This window comes from Trichoderma evansii (genome assembly GCF_050947405.1).
Source record: "Trichoderma evansii strain SZMC 28006 chromosome Unknown GGI43scaffold_20, whole genome shotgun sequence".
NCBI lineage: Eukaryota > Fungi > Ascomycota > Sordariomycetes > Hypocreales > Hypocreaceae > Trichoderma > Trichoderma evansii.
This window is the reverse complement of record NW_028145186.1, coordinates 566,739-593,540: the sequence shown is the minus strand read 5'-3', so window position 1 is coordinate 593,540 and position 26,802 is coordinate 566,739. Positions and strand designations below refer to the sequence as shown.

Here is a 26,802-nt window from a genome sequence, read left to right as displayed (position 1 = left end):
CAAAATGCAGCCAAGTTTTCTAAATAACCAAGTTGAAAATACTTCTCCAGATGTGCCTATAACATTTGTGAGATGCGAAGCTCAGCAAAACGTACATGTGTTCATCCCAGAAGCTTTCGATCTGGATTTGGTAACGACTGTCGCGGAAAACTTTAGGTAATAATCCTAGATGTTTAAAAGAAGGCCTAACTCTCATTTTAAATAGTCGCAAAGTTCAACAACCTGTTCGAGTATACCATGATGAAACTTTTCGGAAGTTTAGATTATGTCCATTCCCCGAAGGATCCACTGGTAACACTGCCACTTACGGGATATTCCAATTCCTCTGCGGTAAGTGTGATATTATAAAATAGACCAGTGAAGCGATTTTTACTAATTGTTTACCGAGTACTAGATAAAACAGAGCCCAAGATCACGGCTAAGTCTATCCCGCGTGATAACGGGCGCGAACCAAATCGCATCCCGCGTCCACGCAACAGCTGGATCTTGTATCGCCAATACTTCTCGGGAGAATTTATTAAAACGTATCCAGGAATTACTGCGTCTGAGCTCTGTAAGCGTTACTTTCTATTTAAAAATTAACGACAACTAACATCAGCATGAATACAGCGACTCTTATTGCTGCAAAGTGGAAGAATGAACCGACCCATGAGAAAAATTATTGGCATTGCCTGGCAGAACAAGAAGAACGCAATCATAAACAGAAATATCCGGACTATAAGTTCAGAGTCAGGAAGCCTCAGATGAAGAAAAAGAGGGAACAGCAAGTAGCAGCCACCATAGGAGCTGAGACGAATTAGACGCCAGCGGTAAATGTCCACAACAGTCTCAGCTATTGGTACTATACATTCCATAGCATGTACTCGCAGTTTTCACTTTTCTTTTTAACGTAGGGAAATGAAAACACAGTAAACTCCATCTGTGATAGGTATAATAACATCCGCGTGATTCGAGCACTTGGCCATAGACGCAACTACTACTACTACTATTATTATTATTATTTCTACTTCTACTACAAGATCCGCTGTCTTCATTAGTTTAGGAAAAGAGAAAAAGCAGTAGTCTAAACTATGAATAGCGTTCTGTTACGATGGTAACCCGTTCCAGTCACTACTCCAAATGAAAGTACCGCATCGCCACTCAGAATCTTTTTCTTTTTCGCCAGAGGGGCCTAGTGGCCGAGCGCAGATATAGAATGACCTTCCTATAGCAATGTCAGCTAGCTAGTACTACTAACTTGTTTGTACACGCGGAGTAGAAACTGTGATTTATGCTGTTGGTACACACACAAAGTAAGAGAAGAGGATCAGTGGTGTGTCCTCATCACAGGCCATGAGCAAGCTAACAGCCAACAGCATCTACTACTAGATGCAATGCTGAGAAATGGTGGGGCAAACATGTTAGGGGCAACAGAAATGTGATGAGAGTTCTTCAAGGGAGCAAAGAGAAAGGTCAACGTACCACAATTAACGCCTGGTTTCTTCGTAACAAGGCTGATGCAGGGTTCATTGTGCTCGCATCGGGGAAGCATCCGCTTTCCGAGCAGTTTTGACCAGGATTCCTTTGCCTGAATCGGATCAAATGTTTTGTCAGTTTCAATCAGGTGGGAGGGGGATGCATGAGCTTGCTTCATTGGAAATAATGAATCCGTCGACTCGTTTGGCCAGTCACTACTTGGATTTGTTTCCGCTGATGGGTGTGCAGCTGGCGAAGCTAGCAGAGCTTGGTGTGACGAGGACGGGTGTGACCAGCCCTCGTTGGATTGCGTTGTTTGCTCTCTATACGAAAGCAAGGCGTTAGCGTTGGTGCTCATGTTGGCACCTGCGTCGCTAGCTCTTCTCCCTGGCACCCGACCAGTGGCTGAAGGTTTGAAGAATCCCCTTAGCGTTTTTTGGCCTTTTGTGACGGTGCCAGAGTTTTTAATGCTCTTTCTTCCCACGGCGCCCGGGTTAGTGTTAACACTATTACGGTCGAACACTTTATTTCTTTTTGGAGATGGTGGGCAAGCACGATCGACAGACCCCGCAGCACGTTTTCCAAACGATGGCGCCTTTAGTCCCAACCCAGTTGGCGATTTCGATTCTGCGGAGAGACTAGCGTCGCTCATTCCGGGCCTATAATTAGTATTGGCCTGTTTCTCGCTATCCTGATCTAAGTGCGGCACGCTGTCCACTGGCTCTTCTCCGGAAGTGGATTCTTTTGCACTTTCTAGCGCTAGTGAAGAAGGAAAGCTTGACAGTTTGGTGCCAACGCTCTTCGTGAACATATCTCGGATGTTTTGTCGGCGGTCGAACTCGGGGATCAGTTTGGCCGACAAGGGCAAAACATCTTTCGTATGCCACTCCCGGAGGCGTTGACCATCTCTGGCCACCATACCAGTTGGATTCATAATGGCCGACAGCGGTACCCGTTCCTTGTCGGCCGTCACGATATCAGCTATCGTGGCAAACACTGGGCAGTGGTCAGATCCCATTAAGCCCTCCTGAATGTTGGCTTCTGTAAACCAGTCTTTCAGCCCATTGCTGCATAGTACGTAGTCGATACGGCTGCCGTTGTTGGCCGGTCGTGTGTTCCGTTTGGTGTCCCAACATGTATTCATGCCCTCGCGTGTGGGGTGGAATTCTCTGCATAGATCCCACAGGACAGGCTGTTCCCGTCCTTCATCACGATCTCCCTGCACCGTGCCTCCATAGATTAGGTGATTGAAGAGACGACGCGAAGGCACGTTCATCCACTCCTCGATGCTCAGGCCTTCTTTTCGTAGGGTTTCGACAACGTTGGTTGAATCAGACTCAGAACGGCTCACATTGAGGTCCCCCACCAAAACTACTTGCTTGCCCTCCGAAATCAGATTTCGTACCCTGGCGTCAAGAGCCTGAAGAAATTCCATTCGAAACTCGACTCTTGACTCGTCACGATTAGCTGGGCTATAAACACCTAGCAGTACGAATGCTGGAAATTCAAGGATGACGCATCTTCCTTCAGAGTCCAACAGCAGTTCATCGATGTTTCCCGAGAGTTGCTCCGGTCTTGGATAGCCCCCAATTTGTTGATCTTTGGGCAGATTGCGAAATTGTGTTGACGACCTGGGAGGACAGTGCACTCCTAAGATTCCTTCTTCAGCTCTAATAGGCGCACAAGTCGCATTTCGCGTATAGATAGCAACACCAGAGTATCCTTAGCTTGTTAGATCCATTACCAGGCCATAGAGCTCCTAAACATTGAAGAGGTACCTTTCTTATGCTTAGGCAGGCTGAAATATACATCCCACCCGGGAACAAGAACCATATCATCGGTTAAATCTTTTCGCTGTATCTTTGTCTCTTGCATAACGACAATGTCGGCCTCGAGAATATCGAACATTGCCTAAAAGAGCGAAGAGTTGTTAGTGACGTGATAGGACTCATCCAGAGAATTCCTAGCCACCAACCTGGAAAGTGCGCTTCTCTCTCCATGGCTGATATCCAAATGGATTTCTAAAACATTATAAGATTATGATATTTAATTTATCCGCTTGACGATAGAGAAACAAACCTAATGCCGTTTACTTAAGGCTCCGTTAATAATGGCCATTCACAAGTGCTCCGTAAGATAACATACCATTCCATGTCGTTATACGAAATCCCATCGTTTCTTTAAGAAATTCCCAATACCGAATCTATCACAACCAAACAACGCTTCTGTTGCGTATTGCAGCGCAAACATCCCGGTTTACGGGCCAGAGAGCAGATGACGAGAGCGGATGGTCATAGAACGTTTGGCGGCAGAAGAGTTTGGCGGGTGAATTACGCTTGGGGACGAGGGCAGTCAAAAACAAGCCTATCGAGAGAGAGAAAAATCGCGCTTTGCTTCAGTTAAGGGAGTTCGAATATATATTTATGACACTGAAACGCAAGATGGAGGGTCAAAGAAAAGATGAGGCCGCTCTGTAAATCGCGAGAGCACGCACCAAGAGCACGCACCAAGAGCACGCACTGAGAGCACTCGCGACTACGTCACGAGATCACGTGACTGATCATTAAGCAGATCTTAGCCTGGAGATTGAGGCATCCATGACCTGCTCTAGCCGAGCTCTAAATCGAATATGACCTGATCTCATAATCTGCACCTTATAGACCCCAAACATTGAAGACGAATTCGGATCGCTCACGATGTTTGCTGCCCGACAACTTACTCGCACCGCCCCGCGCTTCGCTGCGCAGCTGCGCACTCCTATGCAGCGCCGTTTCGCCAGCACCGCCGAAAACGAGTTCATCAGTGAGCGCCAGCACATCAAGGAACACGCTCAGGGCACCACTGGTGAGTATTCATGTCTCAACTCCTCCAATTGCGCCTTGACCCAGCTTCTAATCGTGCACTCAGAGCTCTGGAAGAAGATTTCTATCTAGTATGTCCACTATCGGTTCTCGATTTCGCAAATTTCTGTGCCATTTTAGCGCCGGATGGGGAAGAAAGCAGCCGATTGCGCCGGATTTGTTTGGGCGGGGTTATAGAAGGCTGACAAAATCAAAAGCGCTGTTGTCCCTGCTCTTGCTATTGCTGGAGCCAACGCTTACTGGCTGTGGACTGAGCACTGGGAGCACTGGAGCCATCTCCCTCCTCTGCCAGAGCGCACCGAGTATCCCTACCAGAACATCCGCACCAAGAACTTCCAGTGGGGTAACGGTGACAAGGTGAGTCGACATCCTGTCAGCTATTCAACGGATCGTAAGCTAACCATTATCATAGACTCTCTTGTAAGTTCTGCTGGCCTTTGTCTCGATAGAGCAATCGCTTCCTATGTTCAATAATCTGCGTTTAACCTCTTTGGAGCGAAAAATGTCTGCTAACCGGCATCAAAAAGCTGGAACGAGAGCGTCAACTACCACAACCATGACAAGACCAAATAAAGGTGGTGAATGGAAATAAGCTGGAATAATGGTTCCCGGAGGAAGACTACTGGTAGTTGTAGACCACTCCTTTGGAGCTTGAATCAACTATCCCGTAGCTTGAAGGGCGACAACTGTATCCCTTCGAGTTGAGCTTAGACTTTGCAATGTATATCATCCTTCTTAGTCCCTGCCTTGTGTATAACTCTGGGTATCTTTTTGGTGCAGGAAGTCAGAGGCCATCGTTGAGCAGATAGTAAGCCACCCAAAATAGGCGAATTGAGACACGGTAAAGGTTTCCCAATATGATATCAGTTCCTTGCGTTTAGTACCTACCAGCTGTATCAAATATTATGGACCTACAGAGTATTCCGCATATTCCAATCCCCAGTTGGCTCATGCTGCATATTTGTCGGAGCAAGTACTTCGTATGAGCGGGCGCAAGGTTCTCCGAAGAAATTCCGATAACGACAGTGCTTTGCTACAGTGGGTGCGCCTGTCCAAATCTGGTAGCAGCAACAACACCCAAGATGCAATTGAAGTTACCTAAGCCACTAAGACATTGAAGGAGGTAACAAGTACTGGGTGCTGATTCAACCGCGCCGCGCGATATCACAGGATTAACACAGGTATACTCTATGGTACCAAGGTACTGAGATACCACAATTTCCAGATACTCAGCTATGAAGGCGGCAGGAAAGATCTGATCCGAGACAACTGCCTCGATCTATCCATCCCGGTGCTTCCTACCTTTTCCAGCATCCACCCAAATCCTCATAGGCTAGGCAGTTGGCCAGCTGAAATATGGAGAAGCCTTGAGCTTACCACGCCGGAATCTGTATCGCTCGAGAGGAAGATAGCGCCCTGTTGATTGTTGGCAGATTCTCACATTTGACGTCGGGAGGAGTTTTCTCAATATAAACATGGCGCGGTATCTCACGCCGGCCAAGATTGGCCTTCTCGTTCTAACCGAGCTATACGTGGAAGAGGCGGTTCCCAGCGATGCAGTCGTGCCGGTCCTATCATTCATTGCATCTCATGCCATAGGCTACGATCCAAACGGACCATCCACAAACCAAGCGGCCAGATGGACAAAGGCTGAGCGTGCCGTTGGCCTGGTTATCTCGATCAAGGACTTCGAGAAGCTACTTAGCAGCTATCCATTCCTAATGGGCTTGCCTGGGAAGAGATTGTGGGATCAGTTCCTCAATAAGCTGTGGGGGATTGACTCGCTCCACGCTCTTGGAGAGTTTTTCGAAAATCTTTCGTTCACACTAGCTAAAACAAAGGAAGAGCTTCGAAAAGAAGGCCAGGATCCTGATGAACCCGATCAAAGCGTCAAGCTCGCTCACAACTCTCCTCTCGGCGCTTTTGTCCGGAGATCGCGCCTCGAATACCAACGCTTGCGTTTTCACGACTGCACCGAGCTATGGAAAGACTTTGTCCGATATCGACAGCCAACATCTCACTATCAGAAGCGGAGGAATCCAGATTTCAGTCGATACAGCTTCGACCAGGTGCTGCAGCGTGGAGAGCTGGAAGATTGGGATGTTGACAAAGTGGCGAGCCTAGCATCAGTAGCGTATGGCGATATGTTGACAGGGGACCATACTGGAGGTCTCCCTGTCAGCATAGACGATGTTGAAAATCTACTCGATTTTCAGATTGAGCAAATGCAGAGTAAGTCATCCTTCGAGAGAAATGTTTCACCAGCGTTGCCATAAGGAGCTCCAACTGACTATCAAATTTTAAAGAATACGGTAACAGGATACCACTAGAGATTCGACATCAGTTTCACGATCTCCTCAACGACAGTTTCTTGATTCCTAGCCTAACGCACTATATCACGTAAGTATAAATTTCACTCCTACATCTCTACCCGTTGCACCTTGACGCTGTGCTGAAATTGGAAACAGCTTTCTCGACGCTTGGAGAGCTGGGGATTATCCAACGGCATTCGATTTTCTGCATAGATACTTCGACTACACAATGCAGCATCGTGATCGACTCTTTTACCAGTACGCTTTGATGAACTTGGCCGTTTTACAAGCCGACTTTGGCTGTTACAAAGAAGCCATAACGGCGATGCTTGAAACAGTGACCACAGCAAGAGAAAACAGAGATATGACTTGCCTTAATTTCTCTTTGAACTGGCTGTTTCATTTTGGACAAGCACACCCAGATTTCGTCAGTGATCTGCAAGCGGATAACCTCCTTGGTACAGGCAAAGAAACATTAGCCTTCCTCCGAGTGAAAGCTAGGGAAACCGGAATGTGGACTCTCTGGAGCTCTGTGCTCTTAAGCGAGGCCAAACTTTGTCTAATCAACGGCGACAGTGTAGCAACTGCTCTCGAGTACATGGTACGAAGCTCGCAGATTATTGTGGAGAAGAATATGAAGGGCATGTTCGGAGCACAGCTCGGCTTATACTCGTCCCTCTGGAGCAGGCTTGGTCTTGGCCACCTCACCACTGTGTCGTGTGAGATCTTCTTACGGTGCCACACTTGCCATTCTATGTTTGATGATGAGCTCAAAATGATCAGTCGATTTTCGTTTGCGCTTTTGGACCAAGGGAAGTACCGCGAAGCTATGGAGATCTTAGACAAAGCCGACGAAAATTCACGCCGGTCGTGGAAGCCCAACCAGTACTGGTTCAAGTATAGGGGCATCATACAGCTCAAGAGAGATTTACACCATAATAACTTGGATGGTGCAGAGCAGCTCTTGAGTCAGTTTCTTCAGTCTAAAGGTGACGACTTCGAGCCCGACCTCGCTTTAGTAATTGATACCGCCAATATAGATTACTTGACACGTCGTGGGGACCTGTCGTCAGCCGCCGAGAGAGTCGATAAGATGATTACGGAACTCAGACACGAGAATAGAGATATAAGTCTACGAGTCAAGGCCCTTCTTATCAAGGCTACTCTCTTAGATAAATGCGGGCGACCCCAGCGTGCTTTTTCCATTGCCCTGCGTGCGGCAAACCTATCCCTACGCGCGCGATTGATGCCTCTACTCTGGGCTGCGATCGGCGCAATATCCAATATTTTGGTCTCCATGAACGAATTTGAAGCCGCAATGCAGTTACTCACTGCCGTGTTACCGCGGAGCCTAGAATGCGACTCTCCAACCCTCACGGCAAAACTATATTCATACTTTGCCGACGCCTGTATGGGATTAGCCGGGCAATCTGAAAGTGATAGCATTGCTGGAAGAGAAGAGGCTCCAGAACAGGAGCAGACAACCAAAGAGACTGGGTCACCCAAAACAGCCACTCAACGACGTGACGAATACCTGAAAAGAGCAGCAATGGCGGTGCAGAGTGCTTTCGATGAGTATTCTAGTATTGAAGATATCAATAGCCAATGCGAGATGATGGCAAAGAAAGCTGTAATTATGAAAGTACTGGGTGACATGGTCTTGGCTGCGGACTATGCCGCGACATATGCTGAGCTGAAGAAGAAGGCTGAGTCTCTGGGTTTGAATGGAGGAGACACTACATGAATGGCGACTTTGGAAGAGAACAGTAACCGACCACAATATGGTAGATTACAATAAATACACTTCGACGGCTGCGCTGGGTGTGGCATAGACTAATTGATAAAATCCTTGGAATAAACAGAAGCCTCCTATGGGTGAAATGCTCAGCCAGCTACCCACATGTCACTTAAAGAAAGAATTATAAACTACTGTAAATCAGCAACAATCTGTTTACACTTTTCACCTATGGTTTCAGCCAGAGATTGAAACTACCGAAGTAATACGAAACGCGTTCTCCATGAGATAGATTAGTGACATACAGAATCACATCCCCAAGGTACATAACAACTAGATAGGTATTGGAAGAAAGTATAATGACGACTAGCCAGTATTGAAATTTTGATAAAATTCGCAGATAGAAGAAGAAGTCGCTTCTATTCCTCCTGGTAGGAAATTTTCCGCATTTCGCCAAGCCGGTGTCTTGCAGAAGCAAGCGCGTTTTCCAATTGTAGAATTTCAACCTAAACAAAGAATCGCTTTAGTTAGCTCATATCCATCAATATCAAAACAGGGGGGTTGCGAGAGAGTCGCCAATTTACCTGTTGCTCCATCTCGCGAACCTTGAACTCGTGTGCCCCGAGTTTAGAGTAATCTACTTGATCCTCTTCTTGGCTTCGCTCACGTATCATAGCCTGAACTTGGCGAACAAGCGATCGGCATGCTGAACCAACGGCTTTGCTTGCCTGTTCCAAGCGATCCTGGCTCTTGGACATGAAGCCAGCCTTGACACGACTGGCTGCCACCAACTGTGCCGTTGACGCAGCGACGTCATTGGACGCCACAATCAGCTGTTCCGGGCTGTTGCGGTTGGACAATACTCCATCCGCCGTCTCAATCAACGTATTAGTTGACGAAGCGACCGCTTTAGCCGCCGATATGAGGCCCTCTGTCCACCGGTTGTTCTTTTTGTAGAAGGCTGTGCGTGATGATGAACCTTTCCCAGCTTGCACGATCTCCTGCTGCGTTACTGTTGCTGCGCGAATGAGCTCTCCAATGGCCGTTGTGATTGCTGCCGCAGCATCCAAGATTGAGTCGTGTACCTTGACTTCGTATGTGGTGTATCCATCACGAGGCTTATTCTTAAGTTTAGCAAGTCGAGCCGCAGCCGCCGCAATGGCATCGGCTGCTTTACTCAACTCCGAATCGACCAAGTCTCCAAGATCTCCCTTGTTGTTCATCAGTTTACCAAAACCAGGAGCAAGGCCCTCTACAAGCTTGTTGAGCTTCTGCAGCTTGATCTGTACATCATTATTACTGTTGATGACAACATCCGTCTTCTGGAGTGGCTCCATTCCTTCAAGGCGGAAGCTCTGCAAGCCCCTGAAAAACTGCACTGTAGATTGGGCTGACTGCCTTGCACCTTGCATCAGCAAGTCGGCCTTCTTCTCATCTGTCGCCAGGCGCACTACACCCTTGGTGTTGCTGCATACATCCGCAACCGCTCCAGCAAACACGTTGATGGCCTTGATTAGCTCTGAGTGTGTGCTGTTGGGCCCATCGGCAATGAAATTGTTAAAGGCGGTAGCAAACTCCATTGCACTACCAGAGGCCTTCTCGATCTGAGATAGCACATAAGATGGTGAGGCATTTTGGTTACCGGCCTGCATAGACGAATCCAGTTCGTAGAGAGCATCGTCCACTCGCGAGACACCAGCCTGCAGCACTGAATCAATGACGTCGTTAATCTTATCCAGGTTTGACAAGATCAAGGCATCGATTTGCCCGTCGAGTGCGTGGTCTGTCTCTCCTTGATTCTGCTTCAATTCGCTCAATTCAATGAGTGTCTGGTCCATGCCCGCTTTATACACCTCAAGCTCTTCTTCTTTCTCGCGTAAGAGTTGCTCGAGATCAGAGTCGCCGTTTCGGATCTTACTCTGTGCCTCTTCCAACGCTCGCGACTTGTTCCGGAGTGCCTCTTCCAGGTCGCTCATCTCACGGTTATACTTGGAAAGCATCGTAGAGAGCTCATTACCCTTGCTACGCTCAAGGTTGTCCGCTCGATCTTGCGCCATGCGTAACTCTCGCTTCAGCTTTTCTACTTCGTCCTTGCTGCTACCACTGGCTCGATCCTTGTCATGAAGGGCTCGGTCGCGCTCCCGGATCATATCAGCCAGCTCAAGGTTCTTCGTCTTGATCTCTCTCTCCAACTTTTCACGTTTTTCGATGGCTTCCTGAGCACTTGCTGCCTTCAGCTGCACCGCCTTGAATTTTTGCAATAGATCCAGGTGTTCATGCCGAAGCTGAGAATATAGCTTCGCGAGAGATTCGTATTTCGATCTCCATGTATTGACTTGTTCTTGCAGTGCTTTGATTTGATCATCTTTGCTGCCCATCTGCTGCCCATAGCTGTTTTGGATTTGCATCAGCTCTCCCTCGAGGGCTTTGACACGCTGGTCATATTGCTGCAGCATCAGCTGGTCACGCTCGTATTGGGCTCGCGCGTTGAGATTCTCCCGTTCAAGTTCGGCTAGACGGCCTTGAGTTTGCCACTGAGCTTGCTGCGCAAGAAGTGCCTCCTGCTCTCGTTGCTGCTGCTCCATCAAACGCCGTTGCTGCTCTTCGAAATCGCGCTGGGCCTGTTGTTGAGCTTGCTGCTGCGCCAAGAGAGCTGCCCGCTGTCGTTCTTCGAGAACTCGCTGCTGTTCTTCGTATTCACGGTTTTGGCGATCCAATTCGCTCTTCCAGAATTCAGAGATTTCGTCTGGTTCGTCCGATTTTGGCGCAGGAGCAGGGGACGGCTGTCGTTCAATTTCCTGCTTCGGTCTGGCAGGCAAGGCTGGAGCTTCGTCATCGCCAGCAAGAAGGTTCGGTGGATCCTGCGGCAACTTGGGAATGGTAATAAGACTCGTCAAGTATCGAAGATTGGAGCATTCGTAGTAGAATTTGACGAGTCGATAATGTTGGGCGTCGTATCGCTGCCGAAGGGGCTGCAGTGCATCATCATCGCCAGTGACTATGCGTCTAGATCAGCAGCTGTTTCTTGTAGGTGGGGGGAAATGCTCAGAACTGCTTACTAGAGTGCATGGCGCGCAGCATGCTGGTAATAAATTTGTAAATTCCATAGCTCTCTTGAACCAACGGCACCAGGGCTGCGATTCGACACTCGTTATTTCCGACGTTTCTAAAGTGCGAAAAGATCAATTTCTGGAATTGCTCTATCTTGTCTTGCAGCACCATCAGATCAGAGATGGTCTCGTATCCCTCATTTGGGTCGTTGATGGCTTTGAGGCTGAGATACTCCTCATACTCGAAAGTACCATTAAACTCCGGGTGTTGGTGGTGGAAAGACAGCTTCGCAAGAAGGTAGTATACGTATTCTCGGATCAGAGGCGCATATCCGCGAACTCCTTCTCCACTCATTCCACGGTTCAAGGAATCAATCCACGAGCGATTGGCCATTGCTTCTTTCAAAGCTGAGGGATGGCCTTCCTGTAGAACCTTGTGGACGGTGATCAGAGCTTTGAATGTCTGAACCTCATCGGCAAGAATGGGTTGGCTGCATTAAGTTGGAGGCGGTCACATCAGCAACCGAACGTATAGAAATACAGCACATGTCATTCAACCTACACCTTCATGCCGGCCCAGAAGGCCTGTGAAGATCTATGATCCCAGGTATATACGATACATGCTCGTACATGCTTGCGCTTGGGGGAGATTTCATCGGGATTGGTAGCCTTTTTGATGCTAACGGCAAGCTCCTGATCGGTTCTAATTGATTTGGTGTGCAAAGGTAAGCGGATGTCGCCATTGATGGGCTAATTTATGATTCAACGAAAGGGTATGACGAACTTCGTATGCTCGGTCGTGCGTATGGAAGCCATGGTGGGCGAAATACAGCTCAGGCAGATCGACGACGAAGCTTGGATAGGAGGCACACGATAGCGCAGTCGCAGAGCGCGCACTCAAGGCGCAGTAGGCACGGTAATGACTCGCGGAGAGTTCGGATTGTGTAGATAACCCAGGAAGAAGATGTGCTTTTCGTCGAGAAGATGAGATTGCGGCCAAATCTCCTCCGCACAGTTGGAGAGCACTAATTACCAGCCGGATGATAGGAAGGCGATGGCATAGAAGCTGCAGCCGGGAAACGGGCAAGCATCGTCACCATGTGGGGCGCAGCGGGCCATTAATTACCTGGGCGCTGAAGCGGTGTTAAAATAATCCGCCATTCTCGCTGCTGTAGAATTACATAATCCCTGGATGCAAATCAAACGGTCCAGGGTAATACAGGAGAGATCTCCGGGTATGCAAGGTAATTGTTAGAGGTATTCTTAGATGGTGGCTCAGATGTTGGGATTTGCTGAAAATACCGATATGATTGTCTCTATACACCGGTTTCTGGCAGTATCAAGGACCCGTGCCTGCATATGCTGGCTGTGCAGAAATGTTACAATAATATCAACACTTCTAAAGACAATACATATTCATAAGGAAACTTCGATTCAACTCAATCTAAAGCACGAATGCCAGCGCAATAAAGAGTTATACGCAGCCTAGATTCACTGGCAGGAGTTATATGAACACTCATTCGAAATTTCCCGTATTGTTTTGATATAATTGCCAATATCTGTTATATCGTGCATATCGTGCATATCGCTGGTTAAAACGAGTTAAGTTAGCAAGCGCTGGGACCGTAACCAAAAACAGGCAAAGTAGATCACACATAAACCGTCACTACCATATCATATTGCACATGTACGAAGTAAGGCATTTCTTTGAGCTGACATTCTATACAGTCATTCAATCCTCAATACGACATGTACTTGAACCAGGCTAACCCAAGACCTCAACACAATAACTTGGAAGGGCGAATTTATTCTCAAAGGGAATTTAATGTCTGTCATGGAGAAGGTCCAGTATATTTCGCCAAGGTTTATAGTTTCAGCGCTTAACGTATCCGAAAATCAGACACCTAGGTATTATATATGGGAGACACCGCACAAGCCGTAGAAACTATGGGGATACTCTACTCCTCTAATCGGGAGTGGCCACTGAGTAAAAATGCACTTTTGTCGATGTCATATTTTCTCATTTCCTATGAACATCAAATAGAAAAAAAATGCAGACCTTGGTCACATGCTGAGTTCTTTCCCATCCGAACGCAACACCATAAGAAAAACCGAAGCGAGCACCACGCCAACCCTTCCCTTAGATTGTAGTTTCGTATGCAAGAGGAGTGACAGTCTCAGGAGGGTTATCAGTCAGGGAGACCGTGATGGCTTCCCGGGGGAGAGCGGGCTGTCGCTTGACCTGAACAGTCACACCGTCGGCTCTGGCCTGCTTCTTGGCCTCGGCGTTGGCCTTGACTCGCTTGATGAAGTCCTCACGAGATCGGGAGGGCTGGATGTGCTCGATTCGGACGTTGATGCGCTTCTCGATGTAGCGGTGCTTGACCTTCTTGTAGACGATGACGCCGACAGAGCTCTTGGTGACGTTGTAGATGACACCAGTCTTGCCGTGGTAGACCTTGAAGGGCATGCTATACAACAATGTCAGTTCCCTGGTGCCTTTCCATCTCTATATCCAAGATCGTTTCCTTACCCCTTCTGGACGGCACCGTTGACCTTGATGTCGACAATGTCACCGACGCTGAATGAATGTTAGTCGATTCCCAGTGCCAAGTCAAAATTTTCCTCTTGTCCGGATTCTACTCACTGGTACACCTTCAAGTAGGTGTTCAGGGCGATCATGCCCTTCTGGCGAAAGTCCCTGCTGAAGGCATACTGCGGATTCGTTAGCAACGAATGGTTTCATATCATCGCAGGGAGGATAGACGAACTCGAGTGCCCGCTCGCTTTCCGTAAGAGTGACCCATCGCGCCTTAATTGCCGTCGATTTTTCGTTCGAGGATTGACGAAGATGGAGGTGAAGCTTTGCTAGTTTGGCGTGGTGAATTTGCGCACGGCGTGTGGGAGCGAATATGCTTAGATAATCCACTTATTTTTTTTCTCCGCCTGGTGATAGGGCAATTGTGGGAATTGGCGGGAGTGCGCAGCGAAACCCGCCTTAGGGTTTTCTGCTAGTGCATCACGTGCATAATTTGCAACGCCAAATTTCCTATCCACACAACCTTGCCGAGTTTCGAGATCACCTGCGGAAAAGTTCACCAGTAGCCACCATCTCGGAAAGCAAGTCAAGTGAGTGCTGCATGCTCAATTCTGGCAACTCGAGCCGTAATATCTGACCGCATACAGAATGGCCCCTCGTGCGCATTCCAAGACCTCGCGTGTCCCTCGCAGACCCTTCGAGTCTGCTCGTCTGTCAGTATCACCGGCCACTGAACTAGAGCATGGCTCTGTTTAAGTCGACTGTGACAAGGAAACTGACATATTATTTCTGATCAGGGATGCTGAGCTGAAGCTCGTTGGAGAGTACGGCCTGCGCAACAAGCGTGAGGTCTGGAGAGTCGGTTTGACTCTGTCCAAGATCCGTCGTGCTGCCCGGTATGTTAATGCTGCATCCGTACCCAAATCTCAAACTCAAAAAACTAATTGCAATGTCCTGCAGTCAACTTCTTACCCTCGACGAGAAGGACCCCAAGCGACTTTTCGAAGGCAATGCCCTGATTCGCCGTCTCGTCCGTGTCGGTGTCCTCGACGAGTCTCGCATGAAGCTCGATTACGTCCTGGCCCTGAAGATTGAGGATTTCTTGGAGCGCCGCCTGCAGACCTGTGTCTACAAGCTCGGTCTTGCCAAGTCCATCCACCACGCCCGTGTCCTGATTCGCCAGCGCCACATCCGTGTTGGCAAGCAGATCGTCAATGTCCCCTCCTTCATTGTCCGTCTCGACTCCCAGAAGCACATCGACTTCGCCTTGACCTCACCATTCGGCAGCGGCCGTGCTGGTCGTGTCCGCAGAAAGAAGGCCAAGGCCGCCGAGAAGGGCGAGGATGGCGAGGAGGAAGAGGATGACGAGTAAATGCATCATAACAGGTGTTAATGACTCTTCCTGCATACAAGTTTGATGACCGAGGGATATCACAAGCAGGGAAAACAGGTTTCTCTTCCTAGCTTTCGGCGTTGGCCAAAGGATAAAAATGGAATGATTTAAAAAAAAAACATGAAACGTAATTGCAAATGGGATTTTAAGTGCCTACATGATTCAAGAACTGTGACACCTATCGTAGAAAAGACATGCCAGAGCTGGCATAAGTCATTGCCTTGGTAAGGGGCGCATTTGTAGATAACGTTGAGTAATTCACTTCATTATATATGGGTATGTATGAAGCGAATATCCTTTAGCTTATCAGCTCGTCTTTACCCAGTAGATTTGCCATCGGATCTTGAGCAACAGTCCTCTTCCGGCGGTATTCATCCATCTCAGCTTCTGATACCCCGTTTAACATCTCCTCTTGCGTACGCTTCTTGCTTCTTGTTTCTTGCGGAGTCGTTCCTGATTCAACCTCTTCGCTCTCTGCAGGTAGTGATTCAATCTCTCGTTCCGATATGGGAGCCCCAAACCGTTGGCGCTCAGCGGCCTCCCACGCTTCTTTACCTTCCTCGCCCGTACAGTAGCTGTTCTTGATGAAAGAGTGACAACACGCATAACCCCATTTGAAATTGGACCACCAGCTACCCCAAGCTGATGTATGGTTGTTGATAAGTACATCCTCTGCGTACTTGGATTTGGCGCCCCTTAGCGGCGCCCCCTTGATGAGGCCTGCCTCGTCGTACTCAACAAACGTCTCAGATTCTGACATGGCCATATTGCGCAGCGCAGCCGGCATTGCTTTATGCGCATCACCTCCGTATTTTTCCAAGAGTTCTTGTTCACGTTCAATGCGCCTTTTCTCCGTCTCATCTGCTTGTTTTTTACGATAAAACGCACCGGCCGTCGGGTTCGCCTGTAGATGCTGGGTGGTGTCTCCGCTCTTTTCCTGTGCTTCCCATGCGTATCTTTGCGCCATCTCAAATTCGCCTGCATCGCCCGAGGATCGCATGAACCCTTCTTCTGCAAATAAGTCGGCCGCTTTATCAGCTGTTGCGCCAGAGTTGACGAGTGCTCTGGTTTTGGGGTCGTATTTCGCAGATTCAAGATCAAGATTCAGAAGATACTTGGCAGTGTCTTCTCGTATCCGAAGCTGCCTTGTTGCTGTGCTTTGGTGCTTGCTCATGTCGTTTTCTTCGGCGTATTTATCACCATCATCCTTTCCTTCTTCATCATCATCATCGCCGGCTACAGCGTTTTTTGCTTGCTTCCGTAGCTCCTCCATTTCATTAAAGTCATCAACCACCCTGCGATATTCCCTAGCGTCATAGCCATTCCAACGGTCTCGTTTTGCATCCCATCCCAGCTTGACATCCTGGACAACTTCGTCTGCCTGGATATCTTTGCCTGTCCATTTCGCTCCTTTTGCTCTTGGCCGGCTCAAGCAATCTTTGGCTTTGTGGGTCATTGATCCGCAGTTCTCACACGCGCCTTTTCGGTATTTCGTTGCCGCTGGCCCAGCCTTCTTCCCACGATCGTACCATTGTGCTTTTTCGTTTTTCTCTTCTCGACGCTGGTGCTTCAGGTAGTCATTGTCGTCGTCACCTTCTTCCCCGGCATAAAATGGCCGTTTACTGATGAAGGATGGGATATATATGTTTTCCTCTTTTGAGGCTGCGCCTGTTTGAGGCTTGCGAGGGGGCGGCATGGTTGTTTTCAATGCGGTAAATGGTATAATGGCGGTATATCTCTGAATTAAAAGCTGCAGGACAAATAGTGAGGAAGAACGCGCAGCAGATTGCTTTTTTGAAGGAGCGCGATGAAGTATGAGTTGGGGATGGTTATGGACGGGCGCTGCGCTGCCTCCAGGCGCTAAGGTAATTGATAGATACTGCGCCTGTAGCATGTCAATGGTTCTTTATCTGCACGTGATCACGCGATGAAGAACCCCACCAATGACGCGACACAGACACGCCCCTCCTCACGTACTCTGTTTGTATGCTATCTACTAATTATTGGCAAAGAGGCAGGGCATTTGTCTTCTGGTCCCCAAGATTTGTTTCGAATGCAATCCTATGGCTCTAGGCACCGCAAAGCATGGTCTTGTTCCGCGTGCGCTTGAACTGTATCGATCATTATCAAGCCCTGCCCAGCCGCCATGATCCGCCGCTTCGCAATGATGTTCAGGCGCCGCCACCCTTGAAGGCCACAAAGGTGCCTGTTATTCGAATATTCGGCTCAACCGAATTTGGCCAGAAAGTCTGCGCCCATGTCCATGGAGTTTTCCCTTATTTATATGTGGAATACGATGAGAATCTGAATCAGGATGCAGGTGAGTGGTGCAGCAAAGTATTAAGTTGTGATAATGAATATCCTGTTAAAGAAGCCATCCATAGTTGGGTCATTTATATACCGCTTACATCTCTCTATCGATCACGCACTTGGTATAAGCTATCGGCAAGATCAAAATGGAGATAAGGCGAGGTTTGTAGCACGAATCACATTGGTGAAAGGAACACCGTTCTACGGGTATTCTGTTGGGTATAAATTCTTTCTCAAGATTTACATGTTCAATCCTGTTGTGATGACCAGGCTAGCAGATCTGCTGCAGCAAGGTGTTATCATGAAACGAAAATTCCAGCCGTATGAAGCCCATCTCCAGTACCTTCTTCAGTTCATGATTGACTACAATCTATATGGCTGTGATTTTATCGAATCATCCCAAACCTACTTTAGATCCCCGGTTCCCACAAATGGAGATAGTACCACATCTTCGCAGCTCTTTTGGAATATTCAGACTGTTCCGAAAAGTTTCATCACAGATGACTTTGCACTGCCCCGAGAAAGTTATTGTTCGATTGAAGTCGATATCGCTGCCCAGAACATCACCAATAGGAGAAAGGTTAGAGAGCGCTTGCTCCACCACGACTTTGCTGAGTTTCTAAAGCCTCCAACGGATGACATTAAACTGGTGTCTAGTATGGCTGGGCTTTGGCAAGCTGAGGCACGAAGGCGTCAACGCCAAGTACTACCTGGCCAAACACATGTCGAGCATCTGGTGTCCTCTTTTCCCCGAGACGCTCTTGTGTCGATGTCAGCTGACACTCGGTCGTCCCAACCCCAAGCATGGATTCATGAAGGAGAATATCGTCGAAAAGTGGAACGTTTAGTTGCCAAAGAAAAAGAACAATGCCATGGACCGGAGCTTAACTTAAATACATTTTTGAAGCCTCTGGACTCTGAAAATTCCATCAAAAGCGCTTTGCAGTCTGTTGAAGACCTGCACCCGTCTAAGCTATTGCCCGTACTTGGGCTTTCATTGAACCCGAAACAGCTAGAGGAGGATCTTAGTAGCAGCATCGAGGTCGATGAAGTGAAACTATCTCAAGTAAGAGAAGACGGCCAGCTCGCCACAGATTCGGATGATGTGGAGATGGGTCAAGAGATTGGCCAAAATCAGGGCGCTGCACCAGCGGGGAGCACTGAACAGATAATGGGTAAAAACATCTTCGTTCAATCATCGAACATCGAAACCATGGAATACAAAAGACGGGTTTTTGGGATTGGTCAAAGCGGGCTTACTACCGGCCAGCTTCCTCGAATTTTCGTATCGACCAGGTTGGTTGAAGCTGCGCAACGCAATCGACTTACCTTCAAAAACGGTAAAATGGCTGTGGCAACTCAAAAGACAAAAGTAATTCGTAAACGGACCGCATCATGGTCGTCAGATGACACTTTTTTAAAGAGGGCCAAGTTTGATGCTTCATATGAAGATGAGCCTGCTCTCCATTTGACAGGTGCAAATGAGCCAATGTCCTATTACGGGTCCCAGTCGGATTTATTGAAATCAATTGGCTCCTCAGGATCGCCACCTCGCATCGTCGAAGGAGAAAAGGATAATGCCCCAAGTCATGCCGTGACCTATGCTATTCGCCCGCCTTCTGTGGCTGAAATTGCATTGAGCGAGGATCACCGCCTATTGACTATCATATATCAAGATGCCTTCTACAGCAGAGAAGCTGACCTTCCGACGCAACGACGGGAATATGCCGGTAGAGAGTTCCAATTAACCAGTGACACTCTTCCTTTTCTGAATGACTTTGACCCCACCGGGGGTCTGTCGACATACGGAGGCTACAATGTCGATACGAGCCTTTCTCATGGAACCCATTTGAAACAAGAGGACCGGCAATTGAAGAAAGAATGCTCGTGGAGAAGCTGGGAGATTGCACAACTTCCCCCCAGTTATGAGGAGGTCAATCAGTGGTCCACACAGAGCGGCAAGGTCGACACAGCTATCAGGACAACTACTGTACGGACTTCAAGTCGTCCACTGCTCTCTCAGATTGATGGCCCAACACAAAAAGCAAAATATGATTTTAAGTATAGCCAAAAGCAGCCCTCATCAGCTGTGCCACATGAAGCTCAGTATATGAGTATAATGAGCCTTGAAGTTCATGTGAATACGAGGGGAAACTTTGTCCCTAATCCAGAAGAAGACGAGGTCCAATGTATTTTTTGGCATTGGAAAGACGACGAGGCAACGGCCAGCACTGATTTAGAAACACCGGCAATGTCCAAATCCGGTATCCTAATCCTCTCAGCCGATGGCACTCTGGCTGATAGAATAAGGCATGCAGCATCTGATGAGGTCATTCATGAATCCTCGGAGCTGAATTTATTCAATCGCATGATTGAAATAGTCAGAGTCCATGATCCAGATGTGTTGACCGGCTACGAGGTTCATGGAAGCTCATGGGGCTATCTCATTGAACGGGCAAGGCTGAAATACGATTACGATCTTTGCAATGAATTCTCTCGAATGAAGGCACAATCCAAGGGTCGATTTGGGAAAGAAAGCGATCAGTGGGGCTTCAACACAACATCAACAATTCGAATAACGGGGAGACACATGATCAATATATGGAGAGCAATGCGTAGCGAAGTGAATCTTCTGCAATACACCATGGAAAATGTTGTGTGGCATCTTTTGCACCGTCGAATACCACATTATTCGTGGAGGTCTCTCACATCTTGGCTCCAGAGCGGCAAGGCACGGGATTTAAACAGAGTTTTAAGATACTATCGAACACGGTCCAGGCTAGACTTGGAAATCCTCGAGTCCAACGAGCTGATCTCGAGAACTAGCGAGCAAGCAAGACTTCTCGGCGTCGACTTCTTTTCTGTATTCTCTCGCGGCTCACAATTCAAAGTCGAGTCCATCATGTTTAGGATTGCCAAACCAGAAAATTTCATGCTGGTCTCTCCTAGCCGGAAGCAGGTTGGACAACAGAATGCACTTGAGTGTCTGCCACTAGTAATGGAGCCCCAAAGCTCATTCTACAGCAGTCCTCTTCTTGTGCTTGATTTCCAAAGTCTTTATCCTAGCGTCATGATTGCCTATAACTATTGCTACTCGACCTTCTTGGGACGAATCACAGATTGGCGAGGCAAGAGCAAGATGGGCTTCACCGAGTATAAACGACAAGACGGCTTGTTAACTTTGCTAGAAAACCACATCAACATCGCGCCAAATGGCATGATGTATGTGAAACCTGAGGTTCGGAAATCTCTGCTCGCTAAAATGCTGACTGAAATTTTGGAGACGAGAATAATGGTCAAGAGTGGCATGAAACAAGATCAAGATGATAAGACCCTTCAACAGCTACTGAATAACCGACAGCTTGCTCTAAAATTGCTCGCAAATGTGACTTATGGTTATACTTCAGCTTCATTTTCAGGTCGAATGCCTTGTTCCGAAATCGCAGACAGCATTGTGCAGACTGGTCGCGAGACGCTGGAGAGAGCTACGGCTTACATCCACTCAGTGGAGCGATGGGGCGCAGAAGTTGTCTATGGCGATACTGATAGTCTTTTCATCTATCTCAAGGGGCGCTCAAGGGACGAGGCAGTCACTATCGGCCAAGAGATTGCTCAAGCTATTACGGAAAGGAACCCAAAGCCAATAAAGCTCAAGTTTGAGAAAGTCTATCACCCATGTGTTTTGCTTGCTAAGAAGCGCTATGTCGGTTACAAGTACGAAACCAAGGATCAGGCCAAGCCTGAATTCGACGCCAAAGGTATAGAGACTGTTCGCCGCGATGGTACTCCTGCAGAACAGAAGATTGAAGAGAAAGCTCTGAGGCTGCTGTTTGAGACGGCAGATTTAAGCCAAGTCAAGAGGTATTTTCAGAAACAGTGCAAAAAAGTAATGCGTGGCAAAGTCTCAGTCCAAGACTTTTGTTTTGCCAAAGAAGTCCGGCTTGGCTCCTATTCTGGACATGGCCCACCGCCTGCTGGAGCACTAATCAGCGCAAGGAAGATGCTGAAAGACGCCAGAGCAGAGCCCCAATATGGCGAACGCGTCCCATATGTGGTGATAACTGGAGCGCCGGGTGCGAGGCTTATCGATCGGTGCGTCTCGCCAGAAGAGCTTCTTCGTAATCCTCACTGGCAGCTGGATGCAGACTACTATATATCCAAAAACATCATTCCTCCCCTGGATCGAATATTCAGTCTTGTTGGCGCTAATGTAAGGCAGTGGTACGACGCAATGCCAAAAATACGACGTGTTCACCAAACGAAGGGACTTGGGAGCAAGAAACGGACGTTGGAGGCATATATGCTGTCAGTACATTGCATGATTTGCAGAAGAAAAATCACCGGTACTGCAGAGCTATCATTGTGCCGTTTCTGCTATGCTAGACTGCCGGCCTCTTTGCTTGCACTGCAGTCGAAATTGACGGCGGCGGAACGCAAATACGATGAAACGCTACGCATCTGCCAGAGTTGTGAAGGAATTGGCCCCCTGGAAGAAGTTGGGTGTGACAGCCACGATTGCCCTGTATTTTGGACTCGCACCAAACTAAAGAACAAGATGCTTTACGAGCAGGCGGTAACCAACCCAGTAATTGATGGAATAAACGCCAAGATGAAGCGGTCTTCTTTGAGCTGGTAAAGGATGAGGGATGACGCTTTCTTTTCCTTGATTTTTTTTTTCCTTTCTCTACTCTTTCTTACGATGTAGAAGCTTTCTTGGTATCACTATGAATAATTGAAATAGCCAGTGTGCGATGAGATGAATATTTAATATTACTTGATGCTTGCCTATTTCCCAAACGCCAGCGCTAATCACAAATAAATAATCCTTATCTAGCCTAAAACGTTGTCCTGGGCCTTTGCGGCTAGTAAGTGACCTTTCCCTTCTATTCTTCTTGTACAAGTACATCTATAACAAAGTATGCTCGGCGTCAAATGCTCGGTATTGTTAGGATCAGAGCGATCCAGGCATGTCCCACCGGATTCTAGTCGTCGTCCATCCATGCAGAGTAATCATCATCGTTCAGTTCTGCAAAAGCTGATGGGCTATTTGGAATTGGTCGGCCTGTGGTGGAAGAGATTCCTGTCTCTAAATGTTTAGTCATGTTGTCCGTGGAATTTGTAGCAGCAGACTTAATACTGCTTGCGTCATTGTTAGTTTGTTGTTGTTGTGCAGCAGGGAAGTCTTGGTTCCAAAGTTCGGTCTGATGCGACTCGCCTTCCACGGCAGGAGTGCTAGGCTGCGAATCATCGGGTGCGGCAACGACGAGGATATTTGGGCTGTCCTCCTCTTGTATTTGACTGTCTTGCCGTCTTCTCCACGCTGGGGATTGGTGCCGCCTCGCTTGGTCTTCTTCGGACACAAGCGCAGCCTGTTCCTCTAATACTAAACTAGGAGATCTCCGCTTCGATGTGGGAACGGGCCCTATTTTAGTACCCCCGTTTGTTGGCATTGGAAGTGGTGTCCCTGGCGGCGGAAGCGGTTGCCCTCGACCCATGGGCTGGCTCAAATCAACAGGGGTGCTTTTTTCGTTATTTCGCATGGCTTCTCTTTGCCTCTGGATAGCATTCCATCCCCACTGTCTTGCCTGTGCTGCTGCATTTGTGACTGCTGCCAAAGTATTCCTCTTTTGAGCCATTGCGTCACTGTCTATAGAACTAGCAGTCGCCATACTAGAAGGATCGCGTTTTTGGAAGAGACCACGGCTAAAAGGGCCTGATTGGGATTTCACTGAGTTAGATGTAGACGTACGAGAGAGATCCGGTTCAGACCCGCCGACTGTTCCAGGGGATAGAGTCATATTCTGCTGCGGTATCTGCGGCAAAAGCTTGGGATCAATATCGCCGTCTACGCCATAGTTGCCATGAAAATCCTTGGAGGAAGAAGAAGATCGTCTGGACGTGATAGTGGACTGCGATAGCTTCCTAGATATCGGCAAGGGCGAAGCGTCTTGAGACCTAGATCGCAAGGCCGCCATATGGTTCATAGCGTAGTCTGGCGGGGATGTTGAGGGTTTGAATATATCAGCATGGGTTGTTTCTGTTCCGACAATCGGCTCGGTAGAAGTTTTAAAGCTCCTAGGAGAATGAACCGCATTTGGAATGGCTATATCCACACTGGTTGATGATCCCAGAGCCGGTAGCATAGACTCTGCTTTTTCCAACTTGCTTTCAAGTGGGCTGGGCGCTGGCTCAAGGGAATCCATTACCGGCATTGTTTGGCTCTTTTCAATGGGTTGGGTGCTATCAGAGTGGCTAACGCCGGAATCGAGGACGTCTGGTATTTCAGCATCGCCGACTTGAGGCAAATGTTCGGCTGGCAATGCAGGAGATTTGACAGCATCGTCTCCTTCAAATATCCCGCCTCTCCACTGTTTGTGTTCCGTGTTGAAGAAGGGTATATCATCCCAAAATGGCTGGACCAAGGTCTCAGCAAAGACTTCCTTGATACGATTTTCTATCTGACGAGTGATAACAGTATAGGTGATTTGTCTCGAGCTGACGATAGGCTCAATGGTCATCTCCATCTTTGGCATTGTCTGAAAGGAGACCCATATCCTGTTACTTGGAGGCGGCTTGATTTTAAATAGAGTGTGGCCCTCTAGCCTCCGAAGAACCACGGCAAGAATCAGATTCACTTCTCGAACTTTAAATCTTGCCCCTAAATCGATCCTTGCGGTGGCAGCAACCTCGATCCGAAAGCTGCCTGTATACTTTAAGTCAGCCTCGACAACGCATTCGCCCTCGACGTTGAGGTCTCTGAGTTTCAGATTGGACAAGTAAGGTGCAGCATCTCCGGTGTCTATTTGTTGAATCTTGATATTGGTGAGAAATGAAGGTCGTTTGACGCGCGATATCTTTTTGGTGATTTTGTCCTTGATGAATGCTTCCAGGTCCCGAGTTTTGTACACTCCCAAGAAAACTCTGCCAATAAGCGCATTAACCCATCGCGAATGTACTTGATCCTCTGATGAATGTAGCTTCTGCACCAATGAGATGATGGATTTGAGCTCAAACTGCTTGGGCTGCGGCGCAACGTCTTCGAAACCAAATGTATGCTGTTGATTTTTCAGCATGGCAAAGTAAAAATCTTCTTTGGCAGAACAATTTTCCGAAAACAAGTAAAATGGTCTGGATCCCTGATTATCCGACGAGTGGTGTTCTGGTTCGTCGAACTTCCGCGTCAAGGAAATCGCATTTCGTTTGATGAATAGCTCTCCCTCCGGTGTGATATCGCCGCCCGAGTATATGCCTATTTTATGATGCGCCAGAGAAATCACATGTCGTACTTCGAGCTGCTCCTCATCGTCGAATAGCATTAGATGGCCGTGCCTGTGTCTGGTTAGTATATGAGCTATGTATAGAGAAGGAACATGCGGAAGCGCACCTAAGCACCACATAAAATACATTGCCTGCTTTCTTAGGCCTCTGACTAACGCTGCTACTGTTGTCCATCGGGCTAGCAGCAGCTTTGCGATCGAAAATACTCCTATACATTGTCTGATAGACGCTTGGGCTGGGAGGAGTCACTGTGGCTGAGCCAATAGGTGTCGAGCGCTCCACGGGCTTGGCATTGATTCCCATAGGAATATATTCACGACAAACTGCGAAGTATCCTGCAGCGACATCGATATCGGTATTCGACCTCTTGGAATCGCTATTATTCCGCTGCCTCTTGGCTTCGTCAAGCGCTGTTGTGTCATCGCCGGGATGCACAATGTCGCCCTCATCTTCATCGTATGGGATGCCGAGAACGCGTCTATATGGCAAGTTATAGTATCCGTAGAGGAAAACAGATGCGAGGAGTAAAGGTATGAAGGTAATGCCGCCTATAAGGTAGGCCGCCAGAATCGTTGTCCAAGCCGCCATGGCCAGAGAACGAACAGGCAATTCTGGACTTCGCCTAGGATGATTGCGGCCCGCTATAAGACGGTCAAGGCGAAATAAACGCGATGCAAAAAGAAACAATCATTATGCTGCGCTGAAGAAGAGTTGTCAGAATGCTTAGTATGATAATAAGACAGTTAGCTTAGGTCTGGTATGGGAAGGTGAGCTGGCCAGATGATTGATGCGAGGCTTGTCCGCTACGTCATGTGATGAATAGCGTCCTGAGGTACGAAGGTACCTATAGGTACTGTACTTACTATGTACCTAGTACATAGTAGGTAGCAGCACCTAAGTAGTAATAGCCTCTTAATAAGGTACCGGCCCATATCTCCTAGAAAAATGCTCTTCTATAATAATAAAAAATATATTGTCATTGTACTTTGCTTTCGAGACAGCCGTAGATTTCATCAAGAATTTCCATACAATTCGTACAACTTACTTTAAAAATTAAAAGCGAGATTGTGAAGTTTATTCTACTGTATGAGAATAATATGATAGTTTCACTCTCTTTCAAGTAACTAAGGTAGGTACAGTACTGGCAGGTAAGGTACCTACCTTAGTAGTGTAAGGTCAGTAGCATTGCAAGCTGGAAGGGGACTTCCGAGACATCTTCTTGTCCGCAATTATAGCACTAATGTATCAGATAGCTTCTTATACCAAATAATGCTAGTAATGCCATAATTACCTATAATGCCGAAGTGATTAGAGAACATCAAAACTATTCACTCTTAGACCTTGATTGGACATAAGATATTACCTTGTAGCCACCTATCGGCAGGTAAGTAGGGTGCCCTGGTTGCCGGCTTTGGTAGCGCCACGCCAAGGGTAATCTCCCCAGCACGCAGAATTTTCCCTCGTTGGCAGCAATCTCACTACAGCCATAACTTGGACATCGCTGCAGAGTGAGAGCGCCAAATCGAATTTCGAGCCAGGCTGCAGCTATTTCTATCTGATATTTTGTCGTCTTATTTTTTTTTTTTTTTTTTTTTTTTTTTTTTTACCCCAACAATCAAAAACAAATAGTACGCGTATACGTTTCAAAGCGGCGAGAACCGAAATAAAATGGGCCAACCATCGTTTGCCGCGTCGAACGCGATCATCTACGTTACCTATGGCTTCTTCCTGTGCGTAAAACTCAAGCTTGGAAGAAGCATACCAAAGCTCCGTAGGGTTTAGCTAACATGGATTCTAGAGTCATGGGCACCGGCATTGCCTGGAAGATGAGAAAGCAGTCCAACACGGACTTTCTCTCCGGCAACAGGA

General features: G+C 47.8%; 10 protein-coding genes across 10 annotated transcripts; 5 read left to right on the top strand and 5 right to left on the bottom strand.

The window, feature by feature from the left end:
* Positions 1-4: 4 nt before the first annotated feature.
* Positions 5-800, top strand: GGI43DRAFT_386643 (mating type 1-2-1 protein; the record flags this gene model as incomplete). Its single annotated transcript, XM_083203823.1, has 4 exons — positions 5-156; positions 206-330; positions 395-553; positions 610-800. 4 exons carry the CDS (start codon positions 5-7, stop codon positions 798-800), a joined length of 627 nt encoding a protein of 208 aa, XP_083057719.1.
* Positions 801-1,085: 285 nt separating this feature from the next.
* GGI43DRAFT_386642 (Endonuclease/exonuclease/phosphatase) lies at positions 1,086-3,628 on the bottom strand (the record flags this gene model as incomplete). Its single annotated transcript, XM_083203822.1, has 6 exons — positions 1,086-1,204; positions 1,462-3,177; positions 3,234-3,366; positions 3,431-3,476; positions 3,535-3,547; positions 3,601-3,628. 6 exons carry the CDS (start codon positions 3,626-3,628, stop codon positions 1,086-1,088), a joined length of 2,055 nt encoding a protein of 684 aa, XP_083057718.1.
* A 427-nt stretch (positions 3,629-4,055) lies between these two features.
* GGI43DRAFT_413233 (cytochrome c oxidase subunit VIa) lies at positions 4,056-5,055 on the top strand. The gene is made up of 5 exons (XM_083206882.1): positions 4,056-4,299; positions 4,363-4,387; positions 4,514-4,673; positions 4,729-4,736; positions 4,844-5,055. The coding sequence occupies exons 1-5, from the start codon at positions 4,152-4,154 to the stop codon at positions 4,887-4,889; spliced, it is 387 nt and encodes a 128-aa protein (XP_083057717.1). The 5' UTR covers positions 4,056-4,151; the 3' UTR covers positions 4,890-5,055.
* Positions 5,056-5,394: 339 nt separating this feature from the next.
* Positions 5,395-8,631, top strand: GGI43DRAFT_184711 (anaphase promoting complex subunit 5). The gene is made up of 3 exons (XM_083199869.1): positions 5,395-6,548; positions 6,623-6,716; positions 6,785-8,631. The coding sequence occupies exons 1-3, from the start codon at positions 5,792-5,794 to the stop codon at positions 8,370-8,372; spliced, it is 2,439 nt and encodes an 812-aa protein (XP_083057716.1). The 5' UTR covers positions 5,395-5,791; the 3' UTR covers positions 8,373-8,631.
* Positions 8,578-11,908, bottom strand: GGI43DRAFT_184708 (ANTH domain-containing protein). The gene is made up of 3 exons (XM_083199868.1): positions 11,423-11,908; positions 8,948-11,361; positions 8,578-8,869 (listed from the first exon to the last, which is right to left on the bottom strand). The coding sequence occupies exons 1-3, from the start codon at positions 11,805-11,807 to the stop codon at positions 8,783-8,785; spliced, it is 2,886 nt and encodes a 961-aa protein (XP_083057715.1). The 5' UTR covers positions 11,808-11,908; the 3' UTR covers positions 8,578-8,782.
* A 1,535-nt stretch (positions 11,909-13,443) lies between these two features.
* Positions 13,444-14,361, bottom strand: GGI43DRAFT_413224 (60S ribosomal protein eL21). The gene is made up of 4 exons (XM_083206881.1): positions 14,185-14,361; positions 14,061-14,128; positions 13,947-13,994; positions 13,444-13,884 (listed from the first exon to the last, which is right to left on the bottom strand). The coding sequence occupies exons 1-4, from the start codon at positions 14,218-14,220 to the stop codon at positions 13,554-13,556; spliced, it is 483 nt and encodes a 160-aa protein (XP_083057714.1). The 5' UTR covers positions 14,221-14,361; the 3' UTR covers positions 13,444-13,553.
* A 239-nt stretch (positions 14,362-14,600) lies between these two features.
* Positions 14,601-15,324, top strand: GGI43DRAFT_386638 (40S ribosomal protein uS4; the record flags this gene model as incomplete). The annotated part of the gene is made up of 3 exons (XM_083203821.1): positions 14,601-14,665; positions 14,750-14,848; positions 14,913-15,324. The coding sequence occupies 3 exons, from the start codon at positions 14,601-14,603 to the stop codon at positions 15,322-15,324; spliced, it is 576 nt and encodes a 191-aa protein (XP_083057713.1).
* A 5-nt stretch (positions 15,325-15,329) lies between these two features.
* On the bottom strand, positions 15,330-17,197 carry GGI43DRAFT_184672 (mRNA splicing protein SLU7). The gene has a single exon (XM_083199866.1). The coding sequence runs from the start codon at positions 17,039-17,041 to the stop codon at positions 15,644-15,646; it is 1,398 nt and encodes a 465-aa protein (XP_083057712.1). The 5' UTR covers positions 17,042-17,197; the 3' UTR covers positions 15,330-15,643.
* Positions 17,198-17,346: 149 nt separating this feature from the next.
* GGI43DRAFT_413220 (DNA-directed DNA polymerase) lies at positions 17,347-22,424 on the top strand. The gene is made up of 2 exons (XM_083206880.1): positions 17,347-17,665; positions 17,730-22,424. Exons 1-2 carry the CDS (start codon positions 17,431-17,433, stop codon positions 22,289-22,291), a joined length of 4,797 nt encoding a protein of 1,598 aa, XP_083057711.1. The 5' UTR covers positions 17,347-17,430; the 3' UTR covers positions 22,292-22,424.
* Positions 22,425-25,799, bottom strand: GGI43DRAFT_413217 (SMP domain-containing protein). Its single transcript, XM_083206879.1, has 2 exons — positions 25,040-25,799; positions 22,425-24,984 (listed from the first exon to the last, which is right to left on the bottom strand). The coding sequence occupies exons 1-2, from the start codon at positions 25,519-25,521 to the stop codon at positions 22,638-22,640; spliced, it is 2,829 nt and encodes a 942-aa protein (XP_083057710.1). The 5' UTR covers positions 25,522-25,799; the 3' UTR covers positions 22,425-22,637.
* Positions 25,800-26,802: the final 1,003 nt, after the last annotated feature.